The sequence below is a fragment of the Lolium rigidum genome, chromosome 2 (assembly GCF_022539505.1).
Source record: "Lolium rigidum isolate FL_2022 chromosome 2, APGP_CSIRO_Lrig_0.1, whole genome shotgun sequence".
In the NCBI taxonomy this organism is placed as follows: domain Eukaryota; kingdom Viridiplantae; phylum Streptophyta; class Magnoliopsida; order Poales; family Poaceae; genus Lolium; species Lolium rigidum.
Genome location: NC_061509.1, coordinates 258,074,993 through 258,087,849, shown reverse-complemented (window position 1 = coordinate 258,087,849; position 12,857 = coordinate 258,074,993). Strand labels below are relative to the sequence as shown.

The 12,857-nt window shown below is 48.0% G+C and overlaps 1 protein-coding gene across 1 annotated transcript; it reads left to right on the top strand.

Moving 5' to 3' along the window:
* The first annotated feature begins 3,245 nt into the window (after window positions 1-3,245).
* LOC124690814 (lectin-like) lies at window positions 3,246-3,806 on the top strand. Its single transcript, XM_047224146.1, has one exon. The coding sequence runs from the start codon at window positions 3,246-3,248 to the stop codon at window positions 3,804-3,806; it is 561 nt and encodes a 186-aa protein (XP_047080102.1).
* The last annotated feature ends 9,051 nt before the right edge of the window (window positions 3,807-12,857 follow it).

Here is a 12,857-nt window from a genome sequence, read left to right as displayed (position 1 = left end):
TTGGTTTGGTAGTTTTTAAACTATTCAAAAATTACTACAGCATCTGCAGAACAAATTGATTTCAGATTTAAACTAAATTCGAAACTTGGGCTTGGGCGGGAAAGGCTAATGGGCCGAAACGAAATTCGGCAGCACTTCGCAGCCCAACACGCGGCTGGCGCGCTCGGGCCGCGCTGACAGGGTGGGGGCCACCTGTCGGCGCCTCTTAACTCAGCGAAACGGTACGCTAAAGAATGGCCGTAGGATTAGAACTGAGATCTACGGCTGGGGAGCGTCGTCGTCACCGACGGGATTCCGACGAGGTCACGGCGGCAGTAGGGGGTCGGAGAGCCTACCAGGCCGATGCAGGACTCAGGCAGTATGCGCGGTGAAGGTGTAGTAGATGGGGAAGAGGTTGGGAGCAGCGGCGGCGCTTGGGGTGGCGCCAATCGTCGACGGTGAGCTGCGTCCCCCGGCGGCTCCGATCTTGAAATTGCTCCTCCTCCGGCAGTAATCGATCGAGCTAAGGTGGTGAGGATGATCCGTGGTGAGAGGGGAGTCGAATGGTGTGAAGATAGCGTCCAGGGAGGGCCTCTATTTATAGCGTCGAGGGGTGCCGCGGGGTGCTGCAAGGGCGCGGCCATGGCGTGGCGTTTCCGGCGAGCGAAGGGGCAAGTGAAGGACGGCATCTCGTAGGCGTCGTCTTGGAGATGCTCAACGGCTAGCTAGCGCAGGGATAGGGCTACGGAAACGCTCGAGTTTTGGCGGTGATCATCGCAGTACCCGCGGTACGTCGGCGACGAGGACGACGGTGACAAGGCCTCCGCGCGTATTCGAGTATGTCTAGCGTGTAGAGGGCAAGGAGTAGCGTCCCTTCGCGGTGGTAGGGATGCAGGGCGAGGACGGCAGCGATCGAGTGAGCGACGCATGCGGCGCGGCCGCTGCGCGCTCACCGCGTGCCCGGGTGTGTGCCGGCAAGGTTCCGGGCATGGGCGTTCGGGCAAATCCGTGCGGTGGCGATCGAGTGAGAGGTACCAGCTTGGTCCTTGTGCTGCAGGGATGCTCGAGGACATGGAGAAACGACGAGGGAGAGGCCAGGGAGAGGGTGCACCAAGGTGGCCGGCATGGCCACGGCATGAATAGATTAGGGTTTTCTTCTCCCTCTCTCTCACTTTGATCGATCTAGGAGGTACTGGGATGATGTAGGGGATGTAGTAGAGGGTAATGATCAATGTTTAAAAGTGGTTTAGTGAAGAAACTGCTGGACAATAGTGTGTAACACATTTCTGAATTACTGCCTGCCAAGTGTTTGTGAAAATGGCCGCATGAACTTTTTTGTCGAATTTTGGAATTCTTTTTGGTACATCTCAAGGATATAATTAATATGAGGTATTGGTGGTGGTGGCACTCAATTTGGATTTGATTTGCAAACTTTCAAATTTGAGGTGATCTTGTTTTTCTTCTCAGATCTCATTTTGTCAATTTTATTCTGGTCAACCTGGTCAACTTTAGGGAGGGTGGTCAACATGAAAAGTACTCACCTTGACATGGTCTTGGATGACCTGGCTTTAGTTGACCTTGCTTAGTTTAAGAATTGAGAATTACAGAGAGGTAAAGAGGTGAAGAAAATATTTTTGTGTTAAGTGGCCATTATCATATGTATGATGAAATCTTGATTTCTTTTGATTTGATTCGTGGTTCAAGGGTGCAATTGTGTTAGTTTATCACCTTGAAGCTTTTTAGAAGCAAGGGGGCAAGTAATCTTGGCCTTGGTTGAGGATTTGCCAAAATGCATAAGGTGTATGTAAGTGGAAAATGAGTTTTTCTTATTTTCCTTATTTCTCCTCTATCTAGGGTTTGGTGATCTTGATTAGTGTTTAATAACAATCTTTAATCATGCTAACACTCATCATGGCAATTGCACAAAAGAAAAATCACTCAAATGCATATATCTATATGTGGCACTATATGCATAGAAAAAGTTTTTGTTAATTGCAAATTTTGAGTAATTGAAATTCTCTCTTGATCTTTATTATTGTTAAAACTTGGGATGTTACACGCTGCCTCCCCCTCCCGTCCCCTAACCCGCCGCCTTGATGGTTCGTCCCAGCCGCCTTGATGGTGCGTCCGGTGCAGGAGAAACAAGTAGAACCAGGCGACGATTTGCTCCGATTGTGAGAAAGAACCTACATGTCATGCCACATGGACCTGACGACACAGACGTGTCAAAAATCTCTAATTCTTTAAAGATAATAAAAATTGGCAAAACCTTTCCTGAATGGGATAATTAAAACGAAAAATTTCTTAAATGGGGTAATTAGTGTCAAAATTATCAAACTAGGAGGTAAAAAACGGAATTCACTCAACAAAAAATACTAAGCTTTACATATTCTTCCCTGGCTGCCCTTATTTGCACCTTTGTTTTTTACCTTCACCATCTAACGTACAATTTCTTCCTCGCAAATTACTTGTCTAGAACTTACTTCATGCCCGACTGGCTATTTCTTGTTTTATCTTTCAGCCTATCTCTTTGTTCAATATAGTCACTGTAAGCATGAATAGTGTGTCACCACCCGGTCGGTTCACTAAATATCATGCCCATTTATTTTTTGCATTTACCGTTCTAGATTCAATTTCTTCCTCGTAAATTACTTGTCTAGCTCTTACTTAGTTGTTCAGTCGCATCTACGGTACTAATAGTTCATACCCGGCTAGATATTTCTGGTTTCTTTGCCACCCTATCTCTTTGTTCCATTGTTGTCGTCTTGAGCGTGAGCAGTGTGCGGCCATCGGTTGGTTCACTACATGCCCATGGTTTCCTTTTTCCCTACTCAACACAGTCACGATGTTAATCTATAGGCAGAATTTCGAGTGCAAGAAATGTGCTAGGTGATGTGTAGATACATGTCTTTTGCAAACGGAATACTAATCCAACTAACAAACTCGAGAAAAGTAGAAAATTAAAGCTACTTTATTGCTAGAGCCCAACACAAATAAAAGCCACTTTTGATCAAACCATATTTGTCCAAGAGTGGAGCGTCCATGTGCACACGATTAAAAGCCGATAACAATATTTGTCTAGGAACAAACACTATTTAGCCACGGCATGTTCACTCGAGAAGGCACCACTGACCTGCCGCACGTACGCCTATATAATGGTACCTCGCAAGCTCTGTGTTCCATCATCGGAAGCTTCATCATCCACCACACTAAGCTAAATAAGAAGAGCTTCCAAGTTAGTTTTATCTACTGCGAGAGCAGCCGACATGGCCATGAACATGAAGGCCCACGCACTATGCATGTTGGTCCTTGCCATTGCTGCAGTGACCGCCCTTGGCTTCAGTAGCGATGAAAATGTTGTGCCCGGCAACGCGCAATGTGGAGGCAGAAGGAAGTGCGGCGGTGGCCTCTGTTGCAGCAGGTTCGGGTACTGCGGCCTCGGTGGCGACTACTGTGGTGTCGGGTGCCAGAACGGCCCGTGCTATAGAATAGCCAACGTTGATGAGAATGATGTGCCCAGCAACGCGCAGTGCGGAGGCAGAAGGAGGTGTGGCGGTGGCTTATGCTGCAGCAGGTATGGGTTCTGCGGCCTCGGCGGCGACTACTGTGGTGTCGGGTGCCAGAACGGGCCGTGCTATAGAACAGCCAGCTACGATGAAAATGCCCTCCCCGCCAACGCGCAGTGCGGAGGAAGAAAGAAGTGTGGTGGCGGCCTCTGCTGCAGCAAGTACGGGTACTGCGGCCGCGGCCGTGACTACTGTGGTGTCGGGTGCCAGAGCGGTCCGTGCAGCAAAGCGGCCGACGTCCTCTCCGATGAAATGATGTAGACACCGTTGTGCATGTCGTGGTGCTCTGTGTCTGCCTAGGTCCAATAAAATTGCCTGACGCCTGGATACCTTCCTGTTCGTGGAAGGCTAATAGGCGCCCGTTCATATGTGTAATGGTACTATGTGTGTACTGAATAAAGATGGACCGCATGCAGTCATTTGTGTTGTCAAACAAATCTACACCGTGTTGCTGCCACTGCATTGGTTTTCTGTTAAAGCAAGCTTTACGCTCAGCGGCCGTGCGACCAATCGGACATGGACCTCTTTGGATATGTGTCAGTTCTGGATTTGAGGGGGCTTTGCTGTGGCAGTTCCAGACCTCTTTGCGATTGCCACAAGAAAGAATAGTGAAAAAAGAGCTACAGCAGCAGAACTGGGTCATGGCGTTATTTTGTATCACTGCGGCGCGCAGATGGCATAGTTTACCCGACTTTGGGCCATCTTGCAGGAGGTGGAGTTGCTTTTGACGCCAGACTCCATCCGCTAGTGAAGGACGGAGTCAGGAATCAACTTCGCCCCATTACAACCTCACAAACTGCGTGTTACTTACAAGATCATACTAAGTCAAGATGACATGTCATTTTCGTCTTCACAAATCCTGCAACCTTAAATAAGATGATAGGAATATTTGAAAGGTTGCACCTAACTCCTCTTTCCTAGCCACATATAATGTGTCGTTAATTAAATATTGTTCCTAGTACCAAAATTTCAGCTAGGTAAGCGGATGCAAGTCCCATGATGCCTGCTATGGCCACGCCTATACACAAGCCAATCATGGCCTTGAGAGCTTAAGGAAGAAACTCTGTTAATTCTCATGCTATTTTGTTTGCCTATAATACTATTTTTCTTCAAACATTTTAACTTATGCTTTTCCAAATTTAACATGTCAAAATTTCAACTAATTTTTTATGGTGACAATTATGCTTGTTTGTTTATCGAACCTGCATCGAGGACGGCAAAGTCGTTGCGGACTTCATGTGTTAATGGACTGGTGAAGCACACCCCCGTGTTGATGAACTTGTGGCTTGAGTTGTGAGTTTGTAGTATTGAATTTGATGGTGTACCTTATGATTATGTGAACTTGTGTGAACATATACGGCAAAACTTATGATTATGTGAACTTATACTCAACATTTTGATGTCATGATGTGTTCGATTCCTGGGCTATCAGTACTTGTGAACTTTGGTAGTGCTATGAATTATTGTGTGTATAATGTAGGGAATTAACAGAGAAATACCATGTGCTCTCCCGAGTGTCCCATAACATGACACTCGGCAAACAAGATCGTAGTAGTGTGTCCCAAGGTTTACGCCGAGTGTCTAAGGGCTTGATACTCGGCAAGGAAGGGGATTTTCCATGTATTGCCAACCTTGGCACTAGGCAAAGAAGGGCGGCGCGGAAACTTTTCCACAGTCGTGTCTTTGCCTTGTGTCTTACCTTGGCACTCAGCAAAGAAGGTTCGGACTTTGCACAGAGCCAGGGACGCAATCCTTGCCATGTGTCGGCAAGATAGTGGAGCCACCAACCGGGACTAACCTTTAGTCCATATTGGTGGGTGCAACCAGAACTAAAGGTGGTTTTTTTGCGGCATCTAACAAAACTGTCAGCGAGATAGTGGAGCCACCAAACGAGACTAACCTTTAGTCCAAGTTGGTGGGTGCAACCGGGACTAAAGGTGTTTTTTTGCGCCATCTAACAAAACGGTCAGCAAGATAGTAGAGCCACCAACCGGGACTAACCTTTAGTCCCGTTTGGTGGGTGCAACCGGGACTAAAGGTGGATGCAAACGGGACTAAAGGTGGACAAAGTTGTCGGTTGGATAAGATCAAATCAGGGTCCCCATCGACGTGTGGGTGGACGCAATGCTCAGCGAGATAAAGGAATGTAATGCACGACACCCTATCAGAGGAACAAGACGAAAGAGGAAGCAACGCAACGCCTATAGAAGGAGCATCGCTAATCGCAAGCAGCTGAACGAGCAAACGAAAAAGGTAGGGAGGAAAGGGTTGGGAAATCTCCCGTGGTGGAGCTTCTCGAAGATGTCGTTGGTGCCCAACCTACGACATCTTCGAGGAGCTCGTTCCAGGAAAATTTTCCCGCAAGCCCATGAATGCCTCCATCCCCACTCTTAGTATATTCTTGTCAGTAGCCGGAGCAAAGGGTTGGGAAATCTCCCGTGGCGGAGCTTCTCGAAGATATCGTTGGTGCGCATGCCCTATAACATCTTCGAGGACCTCACTCTGGGAAAATTTCCCTGCAAGTCCGTGAAAGTCTCCATCTCCATTGTTGATCTATTCCTATCAGTAGCCTCTTCCCTCTCCTGCAAACTCCTTTTATGGTAGGTCACGATCTTTATTTAACTAACAAAAACAAGCCAACCAACAAGGTAGGAAGCTTTGTCCCTATGGTTGGAGGAAAAGGTTGAGAAATCTCCTATGGAAGAGCTTCTTGAAGATGTCATTGGTGCCCACGCCCTACGACATCTTCGAGGAGCACGTATCGGGAAATTTCCCCCGCAAGCCCGTGAACGTCCCCATCTCCATTGTTGGTATACCTATCAACATCCTCTTCCCTCTCCTACAAAATCCTTCTATGGTAGGTCACAACCTCTATTTAACTAGCAAAATGGAGGAATAAGACAGATTATTCACAAGCTAACATTATTTTTCACAGTGGATGGAAAAAATGAGTATGAGGAGGAGAAAGAAGAGGAAGTCAGGCTGGCGTTTAATAGAGAAGGGACAAAATGAGTACGAGAAGGATGGCTTCACAGTGGATGATGCGGATCAAGATAAGGAGGATGAAGTGAGGAGGGGGGAAAAAGGAATGGCAGAATGGTTAATAGTTTGAATAGTTAGATGTATGGTTGGGTGATTTACCACTTGCACAGAAATATCCATCGCTATATAATATTGTCCAACACAAAAATGTTTTGGTGGAAACTAGCTCAGACACCTCTTAATATATGTTTTAGGAGAGGTTTGAATGATCACAAATGGAATGAATGGTTACACTTATGCCAGCGCTTGATGGCCGCCAACTTATCTGATGAGGCGGATAAGTTTGTTTGGAAGTTGACGGAAACTGGAATTTTCACAGTAAAATCTTACTATTTAGATTTGATGAATGGTCACACGAGATTTCTTCGTAGGTACTTATGGAAACTTAAAATTCCTTTGAAAATTAAAATCTTCATGTGGTTTCTTAATAATAAAGTTCTTTTAACTAAGGATAACTTGGCAAAAAGAAATTGGAATAGGTGTCAAAAGTGTTGCTTTTGTGATTCCAATGAGACCTGTGAACATTTGTTCCTTGCTTGCCCTTTTGCAAAAGTTGTCTGGCAAATGATTTATTTGACATATAACATCCCGCCTCCTTCTAATATTACTAATATGTTTGGTAATTGATTGAATGGTGTGTCGAAAATGGATAAAGCTAACATACGGATGGGTGTGTTAGCATTATGTTGGGCTATTTGGACAAGCAGAAATGATCTTGTGTTTAACAAACAAAAGGGAATTAATTTTCCGCTGGTTATTCGACGAGTTGTGCATTGGATTCAATAATGGGCTCTGCTGCTCCCGGAGGACCAGAGGGGAGACCTGGTTTCTGGATCTAACCGACTCTTGATGGTTGTCCAGGACTTCTTCTTCCAAGCTACTAGTTGGAGGCACATCAATAGGATTGCAAATGTTTAGCGGTCCAATCTTTATCATTTTCCTGTGGTTGTTTTTTTTTTTCAACCTTAGTGGATCCATGATTGTAATAATTGAATTATATACTCGTACATTGCAATAAAAAAAAACACGGCCGTGTGCATCTATTGATGCAGAGGCTGGGACGTGGCTCCCATTTCAAAAAAAACGTCTCCATTTTTTTCTTAACAATGCCGCCTCCTTTTATTTTCCGTGCGTGGGTATAAAGTATGTGGCTAATCTGATCCATTGACTATATAATGTCTAATCTATACCGTTAATTGTTTTTTGTTTTAATAATATAATAGATAGAATTTAGTTTTGGTTCAAATAAAGGTCTTTAATTAGTTCCAGTTGGGGATACAAATCGGGTCTAAGCGTACACCAACCATAATGTGTGTCGTCATACATATGCTATTGCTAACCAGCTGCCCGAGCAACTACAGCTAGTCACGGCAAATTTCATCAATGTGGTAAGTAGATGGCAATCGGCCAGGCTCGGCAAATTGCCGCGCTCCTACTTATCGAGTTCATGGACCAGCATCTTGCATCTGCTAAAGCCATTAATTCTCGATCTTCGACTTAACATTATAAGCTCTTGCCTAGTTTTTTGTTTGAACATTTGTGTGTACTGAACTTTCATGGTCCGCGGAGGTAGAAGAACAACCTTCATTGCAAAAGTTCTCCAACGCTGCCAGATTTCTCGCTCTGTTGATGACTATAACATCACAGTGGATAGTGGTTGGTCCATTAGGAGAAACTCTGGGAAGCTTAAGCTACCTGGGAAGACATGATGTTCATCCAGGAAATGTATCCTTCGTCCAAGTGTTGCACGGATGTAATCAAGGTACTAATCGTCAATGCTCATAATCGCGGTTATAAAGTCTGATAGTACAAGGCTAGGTAACTCGAAAATTATCAAAAACCCTAAGCTTTACCTGTTTTTTTCCTTAGCTGCCTTTATTTGACATTTACCATTCTAAATTCAATTTCTTCTTTACAAATTACTTATCTAGACCCTAGCTAGTTAGCTAGTCGGTCGCATCTAGGATCCAGACAATTCATTCCCGTCTAGCTACATCTTGTTTCTTCTGACGCACTATGTTTTGTTTTCATTGTCGTCACCATGAGAGAGCTTGAGTGGTGTGTCACCACCGGTCGATTCACTACGTGCACCTTTAATTTTGTATTTACCTTCGTAGGTTTAATTTATTCCTCAAAAATTAGTTGTCTAGCACTTAGTTAGCTTGCCAGTCGTATCAGGGTTTGTGACAGTTCATGCCCGACTAGCTACTTCTTATTTGTTTGCCACCCTTTATCATCGTTCCATTGTCATCGTCTTAAGCTTTAGCAGTGTGTCACAATCAGTTGGGTCGCTGTATGCCCATGGTTTCTTGTTTCCTACACAACAAAATCACGACGTTAACCTGTAGGCTAAATTTGGAGTGGAAGAAATATGCTAGCTGATGTGTAGATATGTGTCTTTTGCAAACAAAGTACTAATCCAATTAACAAACTCGAGAAAAGTAGATAATAAAGCTACTTTATTGCTACAGCCCAACACAAATAAAAGCCCCTTTTGAACAAACAATATTTGTACTGGAGCATCCATATGCACGCAATTAAAAGCCGATAACAATATTTGTCTAGGAACAAACACTGTTTGGGCACGGCACGTTGTTCACTCGAGGAGGCACCACAGACATGCCGCACGCCTATATAATGGCACCTCGCAAGCTTCATGCTTCATCAGCCACCGCACTAAAGCTAAAGAAAAAGAGCTTCCTAGTTAGTCATTCGACATGGCCATGAATATGAAGGTCCTCTCACTGTGCATGCTGGTCCTCTCCATTGTTGCGGTGACCGCCCTCGGCTTCAGCGGTGATGAAAATGCCGTGTCGGACAATGCGCAGTGCGGAGGCAGAAGGAAGTGCGGCGGCGGCCTCTGCTGCAGCAGGTATGGGTTCTGCGGCCTCGGCGGCGACTACTGTGGCGTCGGGTGCCAGAACGGGCCGTGCTATAGAAAAGCTAACGTCGATGAAAATGCCGTGCCTGGTAACGCGCAGTGTGGAGGCAGAAGGAAGTGCGGCGGCGGCCTCTGCTGCAGCAGGTATGGGTTTTGCGGCCTCGGTGGCGACTACTGTGGCGTTGGGTGCCAGAATGGCCCATGCTATAAATTAGCCAACGTCAATGAAAATGTTGTGCCCGACAACGCGCAGTGTGGAGGCAGAAGGAGGTGCGGTGGCGGCCTCTGCTGCAGCAGGTACGGGTTCTGTGGCCTCGGTGGCGACTACTGTGGAGCCGGGTGCCAGAACGGCCCGTGCTATAGAACAGCCAGCATCATTTCCGATCAAATGATGTAGACACTGCAATGCATGTCGTAGTGCTTTGTGTCTTATTAGCTCCAATAAAATAGCATGATGCCTAGATATCGACCATTCGTGGATGGCTGATAACTGATAGGCGGCCGTTCGTATGTGTAATGGTACTAATGTGTGTGTTGAATAAAGATGGACCGAATGCAGTCCTTTGTATCGCCAAAATTAACAGATGTGCCGTACTACATTAGTTTTCAGTTGAAGCATCCATACATTTTACGCTCGGCGAGGTCGCTAGGCAGCTGCCACAGCAACAGGAGTCACGGTAGCTATTGCCCAGTTTTTCCGTTTGAACATTTGATTTTACTGAATTTTCATTGTCTGTGGTCATAGGAGAAAACCCGATTGCCAACAGAATCATAAGTCCAAATCGATGGGTTTCTCTGTAACAAAACTGAAAACCATACAGAGAGGCCGACCCCGCGTCGTCCTCCCAGGGCGGCTCGGGGCAAACCTAACGCGCCGCCGCCTCCGGCCCCCCACCCCTGCTCCCTCCCTCCGCCGCCGGAGGAGTCCACCGGGCGAAGCCCGCGCTGGAGGACGGCGGCGGCGGGGTTCCTCTCGCGCGCGACGGCCTCGGCTTGCGGCGGGAGCCCGCGGTGGTGGGAGGAGGCTCGGCCTCGGCGGCTCGGCCAGCGTGGCGGCGGCCCAGCTCGGCGACCCCCTCCGCACCCCCGGTGGTCCGAAGCAGCACGGCGGCGGGCGGAGCCCTGGCTCCTCCCAGATGTGGCGGCGTCGAAGGCGGCTCCCTGCTGTTGTCCAGCGAGGGTGGGCGGGGTGGCGGCCCCTCTCCCCTGCTACTTCCTCTGCGGGCGGTGGTCGGCCGATTGCTGCTGGTTGCTCGTCGCGGCGGCTTCCTGAGGTGCCAGATCTGACCGTGGCGGGCTCGGTTCGATCTGGCCCGTCGGCTCCTGCCGGCGGTGAGGTTGGTGGTCTTACGTGGTGTGGCGTCGTCACCGCGTGGGAGGTGCTTGTGCCAGTGGTTCGCAGACCGGCGGCGTTGTGGGTCTCCCTCATCTCCGTTCGGCAACGTGGGAGTGCGGAGGTTCGGCTGCTCCGAGCGAAAGCTGATGGCGCGGCAGCTGCGGTTGTCGCTATCCTCTTGGGGGCCTTCATGGAGCCTTCGACCTCCTCCGCTCCCGGGGCATAGTTTTTGGGTGAATGCCTAGGCCGTGTTGTGCAGGGCCGGACGACGGCGTCGATCCACGTCGCTTCCCTCTTGGGGGCGTCGTCTTGAAGACTTTGTTCCCCTGCGTGCTTTCCTGAGGCTGGACTCCTACGACATTGCGGCGGGTGATCGGCGATGTGTGAGGTCCGTGTGGTGGCTTCTGAGGCAACGATGGCGGTGTTGAGCGATGGTCTGGTAGCGTCAAGACCTTGGCTTCAGCAAGCGTCCGAGCTTCTTCGTCTTGTGCTTCGCTTGCGGTGGAGTCGGAGTTGCTATGGTTTGTCGAGAGTCTTCATTTGAGCAGCGTACGATGACCTGCATGGTGGCCCTCTGGCGATGATCTCCCTCGGCGCAGGTCTTGCGCTTATCCTCTTCAGAGCTCGTCATCAGAGTTGGAGCTTCCTGTTGCTTCACGAGGAGTCGCTTGTTTGGCGTTGGCCGGCTTCAGCTTCACGGTGCCGCTTCGGCGAGGTCTTGGTGGTTGGTTCTTCGGTGAAGTCGGAGTCGCTGAAGAGTGATGACGATGACGTTGAAGGTCAACCGCGACGACTTCTCGCTTCGGCGGCCTGTGTATCTTGTGTGGGTTGCCAGGGTGGCTCTGTGTCCCGCGGCGGTCGTGCTCCATGGCGGTCGTCGGGGCACTTGTTTCGGTTTTCGGCCGCTTTCCCGCTAATAAACTGGCCAAATTCTGTACTTCTTCTTTATTAATGAAAATGGCAAGTCTTTTGCCTCGTTTCAAAGAAAAGCCCAAATCAAACTGCCTTTATCAAAGGAAAAAACATGCTAGCGGCCCTCTTGAGCTCATTGAGGTCGTGCATGATATTCAGGCTAAAAAATATGAGGAAATTCTGCTTAAGTTAGACTTTGAGAAGGCCTACGGTCAGGTAAATTGGGATTTCCTCGATGAGGTGTTGCGTTGCAAAGGTTTTGATGAGGGGTACATTCACAAGATTTTGCAGTTGGTCTTCGGGGGAAAGACTGCAATCTCCATCAACCGAGAGGTGGGGCCGTTCTTCAGAAATAATCGAGGGATTAGACAGGGAGACCCCCTTTTCCCCCTCCTCTTCAATTTCATTGGCGAAGCCTTACCTGGGATCCTATCGACAGCGGCGTCTGCGAGCCACATTCACGGGCTGGTGCCCCATCTGCTCCCGGGGGATTACCCATCTCCAATATGCAGACGATACGCTGATCCTCATCCAGGGGTCGGATGAGGATATTGCAAATCTATAGTTTATCATGATCTGCCTCAAGGACATGTCCGGCCTAAAAATCAACTACCATAAGAGCAAGATTTTCGTGCTTGGTCCACTCAATTCCGAGCGATCTTGGATTGCAAACATGCTCAACTGCAAGCTAGTTGTTTTTCCCTTCGTCTACTTGATCTTGCCAATTTCAGATAGGAAGCTTTCACTGGAACAGTGGCTTTACCTGGTTAGGAAGCTGGCCGACAAGATTGAGCCGTGGCTGGGGAGATTGTTATCCTCGGGAGGATGACTTATTCTCTCTAATGCCTGCCTGGATAACCTTCCTATGTTTGTGATGGGGCTCTTCCTTCTGCTTGACGGGATTCATGTGAAGTTTGACTCCCATAGATCGAAATTCTATTGGGAAGGTTCGGGCCTGAAACGAAAATATCATCTGGTAAACTAGCCGACAATTTATAGACCCAAGGAGTTTGGGGACATGGATCTCCTGAACACGAAGAAAATGAATATGACCCTCTTACTCGAATGGGTGTGGATGTTATATCAAGACAAAGACACTATCTGGGCACGAATTATTAATGCCAAGTATGCTGACGCCTCG